Source organism: Amphiura filiformis, chromosome 11 (genome assembly GCF_039555335.1).
Source record: "Amphiura filiformis chromosome 11, Afil_fr2py, whole genome shotgun sequence".
Taxonomy (NCBI): domain Eukaryota; kingdom Metazoa; phylum Echinodermata; class Ophiuroidea; order Amphilepidida; family Amphiuridae; genus Amphiura; species Amphiura filiformis.
This window is the reverse complement of record NC_092638.1, coordinates 22,485,304-22,507,261: the sequence shown is the minus strand read 5'-3', so window position 1 is coordinate 22,507,261 and position 21,958 is coordinate 22,485,304. Positions and strand designations below refer to the sequence as shown.

Sequence of the window (21,958 nt, the reverse complement as noted above, 5' to 3'; positions counted from 1 at the left end):
TCCAATTTAGGCGTGTGTGGCACTATTTCAACAAAAGTTCGATGAAGTCCTATAAACGAAAGTCCTTTGGTTAGAAGGCTAACCCCTCCCCCTCCCCTCTAACGTAAGTGTCATTCGAAAACTCCAACCCGTATTCATACGATGTACATGGCTGTCGGTATGATAGATGGGGTTGTGGAGGGTGCGACAGTGCTAGTCTGTTAGGATATTGATCACGTTTATGGAAGAAACAAATATTCTGTTTTATTTAAAATAAATAAAATCTTGCTTGATTTTCAAATAAAAAAGAATCAAAGTACAGATGCTTTAAAAGATGGACTTACAAGTTGTAGATTGCGAGTATTGCACTATATTATATTGATTTGAAATCATATTGAAGCAACAAATGTCAATATCGTACTTTAGAAAATACTGCAAATTTTTAATTACATATTATATTCTTTAAAAAGGATCAACTTTGACCGATGTTTTAACTACTTTTTTTTTACAAACGTTATCGGACTTTTTAACCCCCTCCCACCTTAACTAAAGGACTTTCGTTATAGGACTTCATCGAACTTTTGGGTTGTTCCCTAATAGACCAGTCGGATTTCTACAGAGTTGCACTCAGAAATGCGACTGAATAAACACTCTGAAGAAATCCCATGACGAATGAAACGTCAGTTGGTGAGTTTGATAGTCCGTTCATCTATTCCCTTTAATATCCACACTACCCCTGTGGAAGATTTAGATAAAGTCTTCGACAGAGGGAGTATAAGTTTCGAATAGAATGGACAATTGGGTAACTTCTATTTGAAGTACTCACACTCCAAATTTTGCATAGTTGTAAACAAATGGTTGAACCGTTTGTTGCACTCTCTTGATGCTACGTACTTTAAATAAACCTGTGTACATGCCGTGCTTATATGATATAATGGCCATATGTGTCAAAAATAGTCTTTTGGTAAAAGGCTCGTAATTGTTAGAAGATATTTTTTTGCTCTGTATACAAAATTACACCATGTATTTTCGGGACAAGGTATGTTAGTGCACTCACACATAGTTGTCTCGAAAATATGCGTTTGTATTTTCAGGACAATTATAAGTTAGTACAATATAAATAGCTAAGAAATTACTTTGACCAATTACAACCCAGCAAACACAAAACGTTTTCGACATCATTCGTAAAAGGTTATAAAAGGTTATCAGAAAACGTTTAAATGTCGGGTTATATAAAGGGTATATTAAGAGTATAAAACGTTTTCATAACCTTAAAAAACATTTTTGATAATCTACTGCTCAGCAAACAAAAATGTTTTACAGAAAACGTTTAAATGTCGGGTTATATTAAGGGTATAAAAACGTTTTAATAACATTCCAAAAACATTCTTGAAAACTTTTTACAAAACATTCTAAACAGAATGTTATTATGGGGTTGAAAAAATATTTTGCGAAAAATGTTTGCCCAAAATATTTGTAATAACGTTTTAAAAACGTTTTAATGACCTTTATATAACCCGACATTTAAATGTTATTAAAAGGTTTTGAAAAAAACATTTTAAGAACATTTCTGTGTTTGCTGGATTCAAATATTTTAACATAATGTTATTTAAGTATTGACAAAATATTTGGCAAAAATGTTTGCAAAAATAGTTTTAAATAACATTTTTTGAAAACATTTAAAAATATTGTTGTAGTGTGTTTTCATACAAAACGTTTTAAAACGTTATCATGACCTTTATATGACCCGACATTTTAATGCTATTAAAACGTTTTTACCTAAACCAAAAGCCAAAATATAACTTATTTAAAACGTTTTTAAAACGTTTTTGTGTTTGCTGGGAAGTCCTTTTCCAAAAGACAATTGACACCTTTGTGGAAGATATTTCGAAAATCTTCCACAGGGGTAGTGTGGATTTTAAATGGAATAGCACATTCTACATTCAACAAAGCAAGTAGCAAAGCTTAGCAACATAGCAAGTATATTCATAATACATTTTTTAATTACATCTTCAGTTGTTTGCTGCACTGAAAATAATGAAAAAGTCATCTGGGGGACCACTCGACAAAGAGTGAAATTTGGTCAACTTAAATTTCATATTGTTATTTTATATCAGTAGAGATTTTATCATTTTGTAAATCGTTGAGTGTAAGTGCTCGGATAGCGACGTTTGCACAATATTTTTGTGGGACATGAGAGCACATCAGACACACTAAATTGCATTCTGTAATACGAGGAATATCTTTCTGATTTTGATTTGTTGAAATTCACGATCTAATACGAATTTTATGACAAATTATCCAAAATTGATATTTTTGAAATCGAACAGTCCTCGAAGTAATGATATGTACTTAAAGTGTATGTAGCTGGGATGAAAAGCCGTCCATCATTTGAAAGTTTTGACGTTTCGTATTGAAGAATTAATCTGTATTGTTGGTACATAAACATAGCCAGATGTTTCCAGTGGTATAAAAATCTCAACTTTTTTTGAGAAAAGTGGGGGATGAGGCTGTGGATCACGAAATATCCCTTTAAGTGCCTTATATGTTTACTTACATACTGCTCCAAATTCGGGATCTGATGGAATCCATTGGTCCCCTCGGTGAACTGGAGACCGTTTCCCCCGACCTGGCGGTCTCGGGAAAATAGTAGGCCCACGGTCTCCAGAGTCCAGTTCACCTCTGGACCAATAGATTCCACCAGCAGATCCCTCATGAGTAGTAAATATTTGTATACTATTCGTGGTTTTGAACTAGATAAAAGACAGTAGCATATCAACTTCATTTCTTACAACACTTTTGTCAGGATGAACGTGAAAACCCGTGTAGTGACCAGTAGTCATACCCCAAACATCTATTATGGTAATCCCTGGAATATTTCCTAGCGTCATTCTCATTAGCTGGTCGCATTCCCAAGCATACCAATTGCTCATTGAGATTATTGCCTTTTCTCTAGTATTAGCAGATTTAATGAATGTTCTGGTCCCCGGATATCTTTTTTGCAAACGAATGATTGCATTTTTAATGCTTAACAAACGATCTTGATAAAATTCCAGTGTGGTTGTTGTAAAATGAGCCCAGATAGTAAGAACAATGATCACATCAGGTCCTCCCGTTTTCAAAGCGTCAAGTCTGTTTGCTATGTAGTCGGAAGTTGAAGCCGTAGAGTGCTTACCTCGAACAGGAAACCCGTGGAATGTGAACGCAAATGACATGTTGTATTGTGTGGAGTATCCAAGCTTAGTAGCACCGAGTTGTTTAAAACAGGTCTCATTCCACAAAGTATCCGTTATTAACTCAAGCCATTGTCGAACTGTTGAGTCACCAAAGAAAAGCATGGTTTTGTTTTCTAAAATTCTGATAATTTTGTTCTTATCAAATTTTGACTTTTTACACTGTAAAGATACCCATACATTTTTGTAATATACTCCCGATGCGCTGCTTGGTGAGAACATACCTCCACGCTCAGTAGTGTTACACATTAACAGTTTCTTGGTGAACTCACAAGTTGAAAATAATCCGGAAAGATAGCGGGGTTGGCCCCCGGTTTGGTCCATGTTAACAACATTTATAACACGAGGTTGGATGTTTTTTACATAGTCAAATCCTTTTGATGATTTGAAATACAACTTTGAATCATCATACAATACTTCTCTTTCTGTGTCTCCTCGACCGTAGTCATACGCAGAACACGGCATATTTGGTGGTTTAATGCAATACCATGGCGCACCGGTGAAAGGGTCTGTGAAGTTGCACAAATAACGCGTTTTATCAAGTTTGATGTGAGTATGAGTAAGATTCATCCAAGGAGTTATGTGACATGGTACTGTTGCAGTGATATTTTTGAGTTTGAATATTCCATTATAGCAAAATCTAGCAGGAACTTTGTCTCTCCATTGCCTCATATAATTGACCTCTTGTCGAGTTCTAATAACAGCTACAACAGGGGTCACCTCCCCAATCCATCTGAGGGTAAACCGCGCAATGTAGGTCCCATTACCCACATCAGTAACGTTACCTTCTTGTGTTTGACTTGCTTTCAAAGAATCTGTTTTTATCCACGTCCACAAGTAATCACCTCCAGAGTTCAATCTCTTTTTCTTGCAATCTCTTGCCGTAATTATCAACTCTATTGTATCACAGAGCAGATAAACTGGTTTAGGATCTTTGATAAATGCATCGAAATACTTTGGACATGCTGGTACTGAGTTGCTAATTTCAATATATTGAGAAGGGGGATATTTGGACTCTTCGAGTTCAACGACACGACCTTTCAATAACCAACTTGCACGGGATTTTTTAAAACTTGTAAGTCCGTCAATCATTGGCAGTTGATGGACATTACACCTGGTATGTGGATAAGATGTACGAATTTTATCATCTCTGAAATACAGATACGTATACATTGATATGAAGATGACAATACCACAAATCAATAACAATTTCCGACGAGAAATTATCCGGACTGATGGTTTTTCTTTTACCTTCAACTGAGACCTGGAAGAGAAAGGGATATGAAGATTCAGTTAATAACAACAACAACAACAACAACAACAACAACAACAACAACAATTGGCACTACGTAGCATTATTATTATCTATTATAATAATACGAATCGTCGGGGTGTCTGTGTGTCTATCTGTGTGCCTGTCCGCCTATTTTCTCGGAGACAAGGGGTCGCATGTTCCTCAAACTTGTTTATTATTATTATTATTATTTTAATATTATTATGAACTGATTTCATTGAACACACTAATGCGACCAGTTAAAGTAGCATTAGTGTACAGCAGTCAAGTTAACTCAATCAATAAAGGCGTCCGGCTATGGTGCGAGCGGTTGCGGGTTCACACTCTTGTGGTGGTAAGTACGCTCTAGTGTCAAAAACTCCCCTGGACAAGGAACTTTGTTAATGACTCATTACCACTAGTCATGTTAATCTTAACTTGGTTTTGATGACAGAATATTTCATATTTCTCTGTATCCACCCTTTTTAATTTGTGAAGATAAAGACTAAACAGATTGCAAAATATCTTACAAAAATTACACATAGAGCCCCAAAGTTAATTTAAATAAAAGAAAATAAAAGATTAGATTACCATAAAAACATAACAGTAATCTTTATAGCGGGGTTCTATGCAATTTGTAACCATCTTTTCATTCTTCATTTTGACTAATTCAAAAAACATATGGGCGTATATGAGTGTCACGACTCGTTTACGAGGGTTATTCAAAAAGTGCTGCCTCCACCCTTACATCTAAGCCTATGTAAGTAGCATCTCATTTAGTATGCTATGATTACAACCTATGGTTGTATCTAGCTAGTGAAAACATTTTGTTTCAGTATCTTTTTTGTCTGTTTGTAAGCGAAGTAAAAATGGAACCATGGATTCAGGACCCCGGAAATTGAGAAAATCTGTACATATCTACAAAGAACACATAAGTAGATCAAATTAAGTTGAAGCTGACATGAGAAAAATATTGACAGTTATGTAAAATGACAAAAACGCTGCACTATTAATCTGCATTTTAGCAAAGAAAAGATATTTATACAGAAATTGAACGGAGAAATTGTCTGTATTAAAACATTTAACTGGAAACATATGGAAATGACAAATGACACTTGGTAATGGAACACCTAGGAAACTATTTTGAAAATAGCAAGTGACCAGAAGTGGTTGATTATCTTAATTTTTAACTTTCAGCTCTCAGACGGATCCAGCAGATTCTCGTGCTCTGAAAGATCAAAGTTGGCGAGTGTCTCGCATTTTGTGACTTCCGAATCGGCGTAAATCACTAGACTAGTACGAACCATTGTTATTTACTCGGCAACTTACTCTTTATCTTTTGAGGAGTAAGTTGCCGAGCATCTCATAATTTTCTGACTTCCAAATCGGCGTAAGTTACAACTTCCTTGAGTCAGTAAAGCAATATAAAATTTTAAGACTTTTCGCAAAAATTGTTATGCAGGAAACGGTTATGCTAGTTGGCTTCCTGGCATCATTTCCTTTCTTTTTAGAAAGACAATAAAAACAATATCTAAATTACTGACTCGGAGGAAGGTATATACAGACTATAGTATAAGGTTACTCCGTAACTATTGTTATTAACTCGGCAATTTGCTCTTCATCTTTTGAGGAGTAAGTTGGCGAGTAAGCAAATCGATTCATTTGTTTCAGTGATAATCTGCTAGTATAATCATAACACTTGCATAATAGCTAATCTCGTAAGAAGGATTATTTTCATTTCAATGTTTAGTTAGCAACATGTTAGGATGTTTCTTTACCTTTGTACACATCAAAACATGTCAAGTTCAATGGGTATCTATCATTGTCTATGGTCATTGACCTTGATGCGAAATGTAGGTTACAAAACATCCTACATGTTGCTTACTAGCATTGTTTATCTTTTATCAAAACGAAGATTTTGACACCATTTTCATCAAGATCGGAGCAAGTTTAAAATTTTGACCCTTTAGAGGTCAACGCTTGACCTTTGACCTTTTTGGTAATAACCTAGAACAGTACGGCCTAGATAGGTAAAACTATACATTTTCTGAATCCTTATGACCAAAGGAATACATTAGTAATGTTTTCGGCATAATCTGATGAAGTTTGAAATTTGACCCCATGTAAAGTTTAACGACCTTTCCCCCACCCATGGGACAATATTTTGTTTTGGAAACAACAACATTTATGTACTAGGGACTTTAAGGATTACGAAGAAATAGGTTAGAAAAATACATCATCTGGGTACATGAGAACAATAGATGCGCTCAATTTTTCTCAAATTTCTACTATTTGCATGATTGTAATACGCAATAGTGTACTAAATTAGCACGTGAAGGACTAAGCCTGGAGTGTTCTAATTACAGGGAAAGTTTTTATATTAAATCGGAGACCTCCGATTTTATTCCGGCTTCACCGATCGAGTGGTGACTAAATACATCGCGTGCATGTGTATTATTGAAACAGTGACGTATAAAATGTGTGCATATCGCTATTCGTGTTACGTCTTGACGTATAAAATGTCTTACGCCTTGTTAGCTGCGTGAAGCTACCAATATTCATGATAATAATAATACGATATGCGAGTTAATAATACGCATTGAAGGCGCTGGAATGAAACAGCAAATTTTCTTCGTTTTACCTTATTTGTTTAGCTCGAAATTAAGGGATCTAAAATGAGCGTTTATTGCGTTTCGACAGTATTTTTTGTGGGACATGAGAGCACCTCAGACCTATCGAATTGCATTCTGAATACGAAGCATGTCTTTCTGATATCAAATAATTTTCATTTTTGACAATCACAATATAATACAAATTTTATGACAAATTATAAAAATTTGATATTTTTCAAATTGTTGATATATAACAGTCCTCGAAGTAAATTATATAAATCTAATGATATATTCTTAAAGTGTATGTAGCAGGAGGAAAAGCCGACGGTCAATTGAAAATGTTGACCTTTCATATTGAAGATATGGATTTTTTTCCTAAAAAGACCTAATTTTTTTTGGTGTTTTGGGAAAAAAAATCTTCAATACGAAAGGTCAAAATTTTGAATTATTCGTCGGCTTTTCATCAAACCTACATACACTTTAAGTATAAATCATCAGATTTATAAAGTTTACTTCAAGTACTGTTAAATATCAAAAATATCAATTTTTTGATTTGCCATAAAATGTGCATTAAATTGCGAATTTCAAAAAATCAAAATTATTTGATATCAGAATGACATTCTTCATATTCAGAATGCAATTCGATATGTCTGATGTGCTCTAATGTCCCAAAATAAATACTGTCCAAACGTTCATACCCCAGCCCTTAAATGAGGACAATGTGATCAGTATAAACTAATAGGGCTTAATAATTAATCCCTATTCGAATGTTAGTTTCTTTATTCCAATCACACATTATGGCTTTAATTAAACTGGCGCTGGAGAAGACTAATATACTAGTACTTTGAGGAATATAAACTGTTCTATACTCACTCCATTACTTCTCGGTTGAACCCTCAATAAGTTCGGACTCAACATTGAATTCCCGCTATCTTACTGAAACGAGATTAGAATAAGAACATTCGTATTAAGGTTACTATCTTTTGTGCAGTTATAGAGGGCCGGAGGATTCATAGGGGGGGGGGGCTATGGATCATAAAAAAAAACGGTCTTGACTAAAAAAAGAGCACCGAAGAGTTTTAAAACTGTTTTTTGATGTATGTAAGCTAAATATATAATTAATATAAAAAGTTTTGGAGCGGCCTTAAGATGTATGATACTCACAAATGTATCTTCCGTGAGATGAAAAGACAATATATAGTCAGTTCATGCGTTGGTTGACGAAATGCACATTATGGTGATTATAATTAATCGTTTCAAGAAGAATAAGGAAGTCACCATTAAAACACTATGTTTTGTACCTTGATGTATGGTTGTAAGAAGTTGAGATGCCGAGATATTCCATATAAAGTTATAAACATTGGTACGGTAGGAGGTAGGCATCAATGGCGGAGAGCGTAAAGGTTGTTGACTTGTACTAACTGCTACTACTGTGCAGAAAAAGTTGTGCAATGTACATGTACAGGCAAAATACACGTATCGTGGTAACAACATTGATATTATACAGTCCATGCATATGTATTGCCTGCAAAACTGACCATATTATTGAGTTTCAATAAATATCCTCCTGGTACAGCATGAAGTAAAACATTCTTAAGATGACAGAAATTTCAATGTAAAGATGATGAAATTGAAACATTCCAATGCGTAGTCTGTCATGGTTGTGCTCCGACTGTACATTGTACAAGGAGGGTGGAGGTCAAGAAATCAAACGTAGGTGTAGAGGTTAAGTCGTTGGTTGCCATAGACACCGTAATCGGTTAACTTCAAAATTGTCCCGGGAAAATTTAAAGTTGTGTAGGTAGCGAAGGATCATTTTTGAATATGTTTATCAAGTAAATGGATTAGGTAGTCAAATGCTGATGTAGCACTCTAAAGATCCTAGAGTCCTAATGACAACGGATACGTTGGGACCATAATCCCACCACAAAGTCCCCTAAAGGGAGCTAGGGGTGAAAATCAAAACATAATAGGGATGGATATGTTCCCTCCATTCAGAGACGCTACAGAGATACATTTGACTAAGAATATTTAGAGCGGCAGAAATATGCAATCCTTCAAGTTTAAAAGCATGAAAATATGAAGTTGATGTAGTGTACGGTTCGAAGATTTGAAAATCATGATGCACTGATAAGTAAAGTTTTGAGACTCCGTTATAGTTTGAAGAATACCAAAAATTAGTACGGTGGTATATGGAGCTCCAAGATGAATTAGGACTGATTTCTTGAATAGCGTTGTAGAGTATTTGTTAAAGGATTGTAGGAACAATAGTAGTTCCATGCATTTTGATATAAAATGCCCGACACGTGTTTCGATCCTCTCGTGGGTAGGCGGGATCTCATCAGGAGCGGCCTTAAGATGTATGATACTCACAAATGTATCTTCCGTGAGATGAAAAGACAATATATAGTCAGTTCATGCGTTGGTTGACGAAATGCACATTATGGTGATTATAATTAATCGTTTCAAGAAGAATAAGGGGTGGTGCAATAATTATGTGTACCCCCGGGGGGGTGAATTCTCAAAATGATCTGCCAAAAATCGCTTGCCCAACCCCTTTGGCCATGCCAAAAACCTTTGCCCCCCCTTTCGACGTGCCAAAAAGATACATTTGTGAGTATCATACATCTTAAGGCCGCTCCTGATGAGATCCCGCCTACCCACGAGAGAATCGAAACACGTGTCGGGCATTTTATATCAAAATGCATGGAACTACTATTGTTCCCTACAATCCTTTAACAAATACTCTACAACGCTATTCAAGAAATCAGTCCTAATTCATCTTGGAGCTCCATATACCACCGAACTAATTTTTGGTATTCTTCAAACTATAACGGAGTCTCAAAACTTTACTTATCAGTGCATCATGATTTTCAAATCTTCGAACCGTACACTACATCAACTTCATATTTTCATGCTTTTAAACTTGAAGGATTGCATATTTCTGCCGCTCTAAATATTCTTTGTCAAATGTATCTCTGTAGCGTCTCTGAATGGAGGGAACATATCCATCCCTATTATGTTTTGATTTTCACCCCTAGCTCCCTTTAGGGGACTTTGTGGTGGGATTATGGTCCCAACGTATCCGTTGTCATTGCTAACTGAAACCAAAACCGAAACTGACTGACACAAATGTTCGGTTTTAAACAATAGGTGGAAACAATGAGTTCGATATCTTATGATTCAAGTGGTTAGGCAGGACAATAGGAAACCACGTGACCAAAACCAAAACCAAAACTAAAACTAAATATTTGAAATGAGGCAATCCCTCATTTCAAATACATGTATATAGTTTTGGTTTCTCTATTGTTCAGAAACCAAAAATCAAGGGATTAAAATGTGGAGATTAACTGGTATACAATCATAACACTATTGTGCTGGGAGGACACAAGAGGGTTTATATAATCAAAAGTATAATGGCCTATAACCATACGTATATAATAGCCTATTGTGCTAACATTTTTATTATCGATATCTATCAACGCGGGCGACTTTTGCCGTAGGTGGCACCCTTCCATGACACCATAAAATTACACCCGAGTTCTGAGATTCGTTTGATAAGTTATGCATAGACATCGTTGAGACATAAAGTATATACGAGACCAAGGCCTACATGTAGAAATCATGTGCATATAATTATTGAGGGGTGGGGGGGTGTGTTTTGTTTATTTGTCTGAAATATAAACGATGCATGATGATGTAGATGATTTGATTATGAATTAGATTATTCCCCGGAAAGCACAACCCATACCTCTTACCTATGTTCCTCCGCCACCTATATATAACCTCCTCCTCCCCCCCTCCCCACACTCGATATCGACTCTTCCCTATTATTCCACTCCACTCTTGAGCCCCCTCTCCCCTCCTTCCCTTCCCGTTTCCAATGCTCTCTCCCCTCTGTTTCTCTTTCTCCCTTACCCTTACCCCCTCCCCCCTCACACACACACCCCTACCCTCTTTCCCTGGCGATCTCTTCTATCTCTCTCTCTCTATTCTCCAATAAATAAATTGAATAAAAGTTAGTTTAAACCAGCTTTCTATGATATTGATCTTCCGTCATGCGACATGCACATAAATATAGTTGTGCATAATAGTGTTTATATCAATGAAGTCATAATCTGTCAAGTGGCTATTGTAATGTCTGTGGAAATATTTCGATGGTCTATATATTTTCACAGTGAAATCAACTTAGGCTAATTCGTAGTCTCAAGTCAATGCTTTCAAACTAAATCAATGCTTTCAAATGTAGACTGCTTTGTTCGACTTCTCTGCTCGTGAATATTGCACTGCAAAATTTAAACATTTCTTTTGTATACTTAGAGTAGGTAACTTCAAATCAAATAATTTTACGATCCACACCACTTATAAGAAACTGAAACCAAAACCGAAACTGACTGACACAAATGTTCGGTTTTAAACAAAAGGTAGAAACAATGAGTTCGATATCTTATGATTCAAGTGGTTAGGCAGGACAATTGAATATATGAATACAAAAACCACCTAAGTCCATAGGGAGTGATTTTGCGAAAACTAAAAAAAACTGTATATCATTTTAATTCCTTCAGTTAGATTTACCTGGTCAATAGGGCATGTTTTACATGCTAATGAGTTGGTCAAACTGTATTAGGTATGGCGATTGGCATTTCGGGGACTTCGTGAGGGGTAATTTTATATGCTGGACTTAGGTGGTTGTTTGAATCATATACAAAGACAACATTGTTGGAATAGGAATACCACTAGTAAGCTAATAAAAAATAAAGCACACATGTATGAATGTTGATGAAGCACACTGCTATGTTTTATAAACCACACAATTTCCTTGATCAAACCCATTTTTATTTCAAAAGTCACTCTCCAGCAATGAATGTGTTACAAGTCTTCTAAATACCTAATCCTCCGAGTCCGAGTTATCATTATCGGAGTATAACTAGTAACATAATACAAAATAAAGCACACAGGAATGTATGTTGATTAGCACACTGGCATGTAATATAAACCACACTTTTCTTGATTAAACCCCTTTGTTTCAAAAGTCACTCTCCAGCAATGAATGTGTTACAAGTCTTCTAAAGTCATAATCCTCCGAGTCCGAGTTGTCATTATGGGAGTACCACTATTAACATAATACAAAATAAAGCACACAGGAATGTATGTTGATTAGCACACTGACATGTAATATAAACCACACTTTTCTTGATTAAACCCTTTGTTTCAAAAGTCACTCTTCAGCAATGAATGTCTTCTAAAGTCCTAATCCTCATAGTCCGAGTTGTCATTGTCAGATTCTTCATCATTACAGGTTTTTAGTTGATCAACGAAATCTCTGGTTGCCTCTTGCAGATACTTTTTGAGTTTTACAATGTCATTCTTTTGCCTGGCTTCACAGGCAGAGGAGCGGAATAACAGGGCCTGGATGGAAGACTTGGAGTTACATTTGGTTTTAGCAGAGAAAACCGCATTCTATTCAGTGCCATCATGTTGGGTGACACTTCAACCTGGTTCGGATGCGTCTTGCTGAACACAAATACTTTGTATTCAGACAACTTGTATGTCTCTTCACCGCGCTTTATTGACTTCTTAAAAAACTGCTGAAGATGCCCACGGTAATCACTAATGAGATCCTGCTGAACTCGCACCACTTCAAAACTTTCCTCCACCATGTCAATCCATTCTGGAAACCAATCCACGCTCTCCACCTTCCTCTTTTTCTTTTCTATCGTAGCAAAGTGGCGATCACAGGGCAGGAAACTATGTCCCCTAATGGGAAAACGGTGCTCAATAGCATCAAGTTGACCAGTTTTCACCAATGTAAAAAAAAAACTGCACAACGGTGTGGTTGTGGTTTTGACCACGGCAGCCATCCGAAAAAACTTTGACCTTCTTCACCCCAACAGAAAGCTTGTTGTCGATGTAATGCTTAAGACATGACACCACCTCATTCGATCCTCTCTTCGCCACAGTTTCCGGCCACATGTACATGGTGGACTTTTGGGTCTTCGCGCTATAGATACAGAAATTATACAGCCATAGCTGCCTCATGTAAAAAATGTCTCCAACAGGCAGGTGAGGGTATGGTATGTTCTGCTGAAAGTCTATAGCAAGAACGTCAGCTTCTTCATCATCCTTGGCTACAGCTGATTCTACTTGCAGCTGGTCATAGAAGGCCTTTGCTTTCCGCTTGTGGAGCTGAAGTTCAGTCTGAAGTCTTCTACGTGTCGCTGCATTCTTCTCTGTGCCTATCTTCAACTTAAGCTCAGCACATGTACCACAGACGTCAGTTCGAGGTCTTCCAAAACCGTAGTTAAAGTTGTCTTTAAAATAGTTGAAGTATGTGCGATGGCGTACAGCACATTCAACTTTCTCAGGATCAGTGTTATCTTTAACCTTTAAGTACGCCTCTGGGAAGTGCCTTTGCAGGAAGAGGACATACATGCGTCTGACGCTGAGTTCAGAAGACAAATAACGCCTTTTGGTGCGTTCTCGTCCATAGTGCGATACCTGGTAAGGAAACGAACGGATATGTTCATCTACAAGGCGCAAGTAATCTTTAGGAACAGCACGGGGCCGGTTGTCATGTTTCCCACGTTGATCTATGGAGATATCACCAGTAAACACATCATTAGCAATGCGTCGTATTCTCCATTCACCAACTCCATACAGACTCGCATAACCAGCCCGGCAGACGACCTTTTCTTCTTCTCCATGTTTGATCTGAAATGATAATATGGTAAATGTGCTTTAGACTGTCAGAAATTAATTTCTTATTACAATATTTTTCCCTCACCGACTGAAATAATAAGATCTGCAATAGGCCTAAGGCAAGACTCACCTTATAGTGTATGCTACAAGTCCGTTGATCCCGCCGTTGATCTGGTTGAGCACCACCCTGTCTAGGACGTCTACGAGCAACTGAGCTAGCTGATATTCCACCAGACAAAAAGGAATCTTGTGCTTTCTGATCACCAAGCGAGTTGACCTTATCGATAAGAAGCTTTTTGGTTTCATCACTGAAATACTGCAGGCATTGACGCGAACATCTGGAAACAAAGATACAAACCAGAATCAAAACAGTAGGCCTATGCAAGTTGAGCTATATTCATTTTATTTCAGGGAAACAGTAACTTCGACACATATTTCGACACAAATCACACATAAATGTGCGCGTCACTTACGGTTGCACGCCTTTACTAGCCAGCAAGTTTACAGTAACTTTTAGGTTGAAAGCTTTATAGCACAACACACACTTACATGTACTTGCATTTATCTCCAGTTTGTCTTGCTGCAACTTTCTTGCCCCTCGCAGTAGTGTATTCTTTACCAGTTGCTTTCAAGCCCTTTCTCTTGTTCTGTGTCCATTCAGCTTCATTTCTGCGTTTTTTACCATGTATTTCATCACCACTGTTATCACCTCCATTTAGCGTGTCCATGGTGTCAGTCATCTTGACTTGGTTTGCAAGGGTACTATAATATGTTTTGAATAACCACCTAAGTCCAATGGACTTAGGTGGTTGTTCTGTACATGCTTGATTTCACATGCTCAATAGACGGACTTAGAGGGTCAATTTGAGTTGTTCTTTTATACATATGATAGGCCTATGTATAAGTAACTATTTCCCGTGCTTAACTCAATTTAGCCAAAATATGGACTTAGGTGGCTTTTAGAATCATGTATTCAATTGGAAACCACGTGACCAAAACCAAAACCAAAACTAAAACTATATATTTGAAATGAGGCAATGACTGCACACAAATTGGTTTAACATCCCTATTAATGTAAAAACTAACAAATCAACTGCTCAGTGCCAGAAGTGTGTAAGTGCAATAGCTGCCTTGTGAACATTTGGCAATTTACACACACAGTATATTGTACTCATCTGCACATGGTAGCTACACATGACAGCTATTGCACTTACCCACTTCTGGCACTGAGCAGTTGATTTGTTAGCTTTTTATATTAAGGGGTGGTGCAATAATTATGTGTACCCCCGGGGTGGTGAATTATAGGGGGGCAAAGATTTTTGGCAGGCCAAAGGGGGGGCAAGCATTTTTGGCAGGTCGAAAGGGGGGTCAAGCGATTTTGGCAGGTCGAAAGGGGGGGCAAGCGATTTTTGGCACAGATATTTTGGGCACCGTTTCTATATTACGCCTTAAAAAGGTGTATGAAAACGTTAGGAACACGTTCAAATATGCAAAATTTCCTGCTCGCTGCGCTCGCATTATATGATAAGACAATTTAAGGTTTTAAATTTGGGTTCCTCAAAATCTTGCATGTGTAAGGTGGGGGGGCAAAGATTTTTGGCACATCCAAAGGGGGGGGCAAAGGTTTTTGGTACGTCAAAAGGGGGGGCAAAGATGTTTTGGCACGGTCAAAGGGGGGGCAAGCGATTTTGGCAGACCATTTTGAGAATTCACCACCTGGGGTACACATAATTATTGCACCATCCCTAATAGAGATGTGGCCACGCGTTTTGAACTGGTAGATTTTCGCGTGACATGAAAAGTTCACTTTTTCTGTTCCGAGAAATCGCCAATTTTCATTTCAGTGGTTGTGTATGCTACTACAGGAAAAGTATACATATTCTGCAAGGAAATTTCACAAGGAATCCAAAAATGACATTGTTTTTTATGGGGGGCTAATGGTTAGGGAGATATTGCAAGAAGAAAGTGAGATTTTTCATGAAAATTTTTCTGAATTTTGTGTGATTTTTTGTTGTTGATCTTATACCCCACATCAAAAAGAACATTATATTTGAGCTCTATAGAGTTAGAGCTTTCAGAAAATGTGTACTTTTACTATGCTACCTGCTATAGATTTTCCATGGCGCGAACATTTTGTCGGAACGCATAAAATGTACAAATTTTTTCAAACTCTTAATGATATTGATAATGCATGTACAAATAATTACAATTTATGTTACAAGACACAATTTTGCACAAAAACACATGTACAATGTTTTCTAACTGATTGATAAAGGAAAATTTAACAATCTTTTGTAATAATGGGGCAGTTTAAAGAGAGAATCTAGTACCGGTATGTTACACGGAAATGGAACACATGATCTCGCATTCATCTACGGACTTCAGAAGGTACAACTCTGGTGAATTTCCTCTGTCTTGTAAATCCACACCTACATAAAGAACACTTTCCTTGGGCACTATGGTTTCCTTCATAAGTTTCTTATAAAAGCAATCTTCTCTGGTGGTTTTAGTATAGAGCCAATAGCCTTCAATAACTTTTGCACTGGGAAATTAGGTGTGTCCATATTCTGAAACATGGATAGTTTCAGTTAGTTTGATGAGTGATGACACCATCAGATGTAACATGAAAGAGAAAATATTCTCTGTTACTATCTGATGATGGCTTTAGTGCTACATCAGAGTCTTTCCAAATTAAGTTTGTAAGCGAATCATTGTCTCTTTATCAATTCCTCAGAAATGCCCATATTGTCATCATCAAATTCTTCAGTATCTGTTCCAAATATATGATGGAACAAAAGGGTTCCACATAGCCTGTGATGGTGGCATTATTGATCTTACACATGGTAAACTAGGTCTAGGTCAGTGTCACATTCACTCCGTTGTGATTTTTGCCAAAATAATTACCAGAGTGTTCAGTTCAGATTTGATTTTTTGCAAATTTTGCTCAGCACTTTTGTCCTTCTTTTTCTTCGCATTTAAGGCTCCAGCCCAAACAATTCTAAAACTTAATTGCTTTTCACTTACTATAGGGACAAGCAAAAGTCTTTTTCAATTGCACTTATAATAATAAAAAGTATTAATTAATAATTTCACCAACTAGAATACATACAACATGATTTTACCAATTTTGCGGTATGAACATTTTGCCTTTCTGCAAGGCAACAGTCGTAATTCTGCTCCAGGGCTCCATCAACTTCCAACCTCTAAACTTTAATAAACTGATTATAGGCCTAAATTATACAGTTATCTTTAATATTGCACATGCCAATGATGAAATGAAAGTTAAATTAGCTGAGTTCAATCATTTCAGGTAGGTAACAAGCTATTGGTAAATTAGCAGAATCCCATTCTAAATTTTGACGTGTGGGAGCCACCGTGTGGAGCCACGGCTCCACCCTGTCATTTTTTTACTTTAACAGTCCTAACTTTAGAAGTTTACATGGTATGTGCAAACCTATGGTACCATTTTAAAGAGCTCATCATTAGCTTTAATTTGATATGTATTTTACCTATATAGGGTATCATGATGTGAACTAAAATTGGCAAGAACGTATAAAAATCTTGCGCCAATGTCACGGCTCCAGGCTATCAGTGTACCAGTTCAAAACACATGGCCATGTTAAACCAATTTGTGTGCAGTCGTTGTCTCAATTGGTGGTCAGTCACCTCACCTCCAAAGCACGTTTTGCTCAGGGGCCGGAATGAATTTATTGCACATGTTTTTTTTCTCAAATTTCCACCCTTGCCCCCCCCCCTCCAACTGCTCTAGATCCGCCACTGCCTGGGGAGCTCATAATTATTGCACAGCCCCTAATAAATTGACCCAGTGACTAAGAAAGTTTAATCATGGACTCTGGAAAAAGAACCTTACTCTCAGTCCTGGGTCCATGGTTTAACTATGATTTGGCAAACCTGATTCCATACATTTGAACCCGTTATGATGAAAATTGTCAGCAACATAATTTGAATATGGCTGAACCACGTGAGCAATATTGAAATATCTTGTTCTTTGTAGTAAAAAAAAAGCTTATTTAAAACATCACTCTATAATGATTAAAATATCGCGCATCTTAGAGATGAGATCAAAGATTATTATTAAATGAAAATTTTACCTGCTTTACGAAAAACTTGCAGCAATTCTCGTTTGGCTCTCAGTGATATACATGTACACGCTATACGAACACGAACATAAATAGCACAAAGAATACCACACAGCCGTAAAGTACAGTACAAAAGACTGGCCACGGTTTAACTGATTCAGACAAAGGTCAAAGTGAAACTTGTCATCTAGATCGACTGGTCAATTTTTTCCCATTTACTGACCATGAATGAAATGGACTCAACCTATTTTATTCTATGTGGTCTAACTAAACCTAGAGTACACTCAGTACGGTACTGACCAGCTTCTATTGTTTATGCATATAGTCGCGCTAAAAATCGATCGATACATGTTGAAATCAACACAATTCAGAGATACACCTTTTTGCTATATGAAATTCATTTTCTTGGTCAAATAAAAAGCAATATTTTTTTCTTCTTTTTTTGGTAATAACTCAAGAACGGTACAGTAGGCTACATCATAGATAGGTATAACTATACCTTTTTCTGAATCCCAGAGAAATATAATAGTAATATTTTCGACACAATTTGATGAAGTTTGAAATTGGACCCCATGTAACGTTTAATGGCATTTCCCCACCCATGGGACAATATTTTGGGTTGGGAACAACAAAATTTGTGTACTAGAGACTTTAAGGGGGTTCTACACCCCTGCCCAATTTTGTGCCTATTTTTGCATTTCTCTCAAAAATTATAGCGCATTGGGGACAAGTAAGATATGTACATTATAGGGGCAAGGACTACAACCACTGCACTGGAAATTTTGTTTTAGCACAGACAACAGTTGTGGGGTAACAGTCAAAAATAAGGGAAAATCAATATTTGATCAATAAATCAATAACTACTTGCTTTGAGTTGCTGAATTTTCGGTACAGTAGTTGTAGTCATTGCCCCAATAATATACATACTTGTCACCAATGTGCTATAATTTTTGAGAAAAATGCAAAAATAGGCACAAAATTGGCCAGGGGTGTAGTACCCCCTTAAGGATTACGTAGAAATAGGTTAGAAAAATACATCATTCAGGTGCACGGGAAGCCACTATTTCAACCAGACTAGATTTATTGTTCTACTATGCCTTTCATATATTAAACTGATGATATAATATAAATGTGACGTGGTATATCAAAAAGAGACACTTTTGGGCAGGTTATCAATTTTGAATGTTTTAAATATCTTAAAGGTCATATATATTTCTCGGACAATATCATTGGCAAGCTAATATTATGAGGGCAGTGAAAATTAATCTTTTTTTGAGAAAATAAGACGTTTAAAATTGATATTCCGCAAAAACCAACTTAAGCGATGAGTTCCTTCAAACAAGACAGATTTGACCTAGAAAAAGTTGACGTCATGAAATGACTGCCTGCTTTGCGAGAAGGGACTATAAACATTCTCAATGCAGAGAGTGTATACTGTTGTTGTTCACAGAAAAAATGCAGCCAGTGGCAACGCCACGGGGGGGGGGTTGCACTGGACAAGCTAAACATTATGGCGAAACATACACCACAATTCGCCATACTGCAAGAGTTTCTAGAATGCTGTTCAAATAAGAAAATTTTTAATGCTAATTTATTGCACATTCTAGGGAAGCGTGGTTACCTTTTGAAATAACCGAGTGAGAGGGTTTTCAAGAAAATATTTTTCCTGTCAAAACTGAAGCATCCTCTGTATAAAAGAAAATATGAATATTAACTGCACATCATGTATAACGATTCGAGTGGTCTAAGGCGCTAAGCTCATAGAGTTTCATTTTTTTAAATTTCACATTGGGGAAATGTGACTGGGAGAATTTATGTATGGCGTGGAGTGGTGTGGGCGAAACATTCAACACGCTAGTCACTCAATGGCTATTATTATACAAGGCTCACGCACTCATTTAATTAGGCACTGGAACCATTTGAATTCGGTGTTGAAATGAGCAAAATTGTGAGCTACACCTTTTCAAGTTAAAATCTATTTTATCGACTAAATGAAAACACAGATATAGCGTAAAAAGACACAATTTCATGCCTAATTTTAACTCCAGGATTTAAAAAAATGTATATCCAAGTACTATGTTTTATATGACATTACTGAAAAAAAAATAGTTTTTTCTTTGAACGATAAAATTAATTTCAAAGCAAAAAAGTGTATATCTCTGAATTGTGTTGATTTCAACTTCATGCGTCGGTCGACTTTTAGCACGACTATGTATAACAATAGAAGATAGTGAGTAGCGTTGTGAGTGCATATTCATGGTATAGAATAAGTTTCCTTTTATACACTATGGACCACCATGGCCTCATCCCAGTGGCATTATTCAATAACCTCAATTAAACAATCATAGTGCAAAATTTGACCTCAAGTTGCAGAGTATGAGTTTTTGTACCCATATTTTCAAAGGTCATTCAATAAATGTCCAAATGTATTGGGGTTAAAGAACTGCACACTGATGTATGAGCTAATTGTTGTGGATCCTAGTGATATCACAAACATTAATGAAATTACCATATTTTACACGTATAGGGGATATAATTGAGAACGAAGAAAGGCACTTTATATACTCTAATAACAAACAAACGCATTCAAAGGATTCAATCACAGACCTTCAAAACTGTTGAAGGCTAGTTCGCTTCAATACATACCCTGTCTGGTTCTTATACCAGGCAAGGACACAGAAACCTTGATGCTAGAGGATTTCACATAGAGCCCAACGAGCAGAAATCTGGGCGTATCCGAGTGTAGCGTCTCTATAATAAACATGTATAATGCATCTTGATTTAGGTTCTTAATTAGGTGTTTCATCTGGCAACACCGTTGACAGATGAAACACTAACCTTAAGGGTCACTCCATATCAAATCAAGGAGGCGCCCCACCTGACCCCCTCAGATTTGCTTTATATTTTAGTCATATGTTGTACCTGTAAAAATATTAAAAACCTGCAAATTTGAGGTCTGTAGCTCTTACGGATTTTCTGTGGCAGGCATTTAAAGTTGGAGTAGGGTGGTCTAAATTTGGACCCAAAAGTTACCCCTTAAATAAATTTCATCTTTGGGAGTCTGTGCCTTCTTTATAAAAAGAAAGAGAGGTCTGAAACTTTGCATACACACTAACTGCATGCCCAATTTGTCAAAAAATTAAAAATAAAAAAATTCTGTAATTGCGCGTTGTGTCACGGGGTCATTAAATATGCAAGAAAAAATGTAATGTTTTGTAAACTGGCAAGTTTAGCCCCTAAATTCACATTTTTGTCAGATTAATTATTTTTGTTGTCACCGATGCTATATATAGGATAAATACAATGCATACCCAAAAAATTGGGGTCACAACTCATTTATATTTCGAACAGCGCCCTCACGAAGATGAAATTTATTGCAAATTCAACATTTTCAGGGGCCCAAAGTCGATGTGGTCCACCTTCAAAATTTATAAAACATCATTTTTATATAACTACAAGTCTTTAATTACAACTTTGCTAAGTCCCAGTAATTGTATAGGTTGACTTCATGGGTAGACCCACCTACTCCAACTTTAAATGGCTGCCACAGAAAATCCGTAAGAGCTACAGACCTCAAATTTGCAGGTTTTAATATTTTTACAGGTACAACATATGACTAAAATATAAAGCTAATCTGAGGGGGTCAGGTGGGGCGCCTCCTTGATTTGATATGGAGTGACCCTTAAGTAATATATAGTTGAATAATTGAGCACTGAAAAGTATAAACTTATGCATCTCCTAGCCGCTAGCTCGGGGGGGGGGGGTTCAAGTTGTTTATCACCTGCCTACATGTACACTCAAAGGAAATAGGCCTATTTTTCATCGGTGTAAAACGGACCAAAAGCGAGTATTATGCAGATGTTTTCCTCAAGTACCATAAGGTCATGTTTTTTGAGGTGGGACCCAATTGTGTTACATCTTGCAATTTGTCAAAAATCAACTCCATTTTTGTATTTCTGATTATATTTCAAAAAGTTTTCACCCAAACTATGTACAAGTATACATATATTGTCAGGATTGCAAATCTGTAAAGTTTGAGTGGATATACAGGGTCTGCCAAAA

General features: G+C 36.7%; 1 protein-coding gene across 3 annotated transcripts; it reads right to left on the bottom strand.

The window, feature by feature from the left end:
• Positions 1–1,897: 1,897 nt before the first annotated feature.
• Positions 1,898–9,354, bottom strand: LOC140164564 (NXPE family member 3-like). Of its 3 annotated transcripts, none has more exons than XM_072187869.1 (3): positions 8,262–9,354; positions 7,971–8,033; positions 1,898–4,476 (listed from the first exon to the last, which is right to left on the bottom strand). In XM_072187869.1, the coding sequence occupies exons 2-3, from the start codon at positions 7,973–7,975 to the stop codon at positions 2,733–2,735; spliced, it is 1,749 nt and encodes a 582-aa protein (XP_072043970.1). In that variant the 5' UTR covers positions 7,976–8,033; positions 8,262–9,354; the 3' UTR covers positions 1,898–2,732. The 3 variants fall into 3 exon arrangements, with proteins under 3 accessions (XP_072043970.1, XP_072043971.1, XP_072043972.1); XM_072187870.1 differs by having other exon boundaries at positions 8,399–9,354; XM_072187871.1 differs by having other exon boundaries at positions 8,636–9,354.
• Between the last annotated feature and the right edge of the window lie 12,604 nt (positions 9,355–21,958).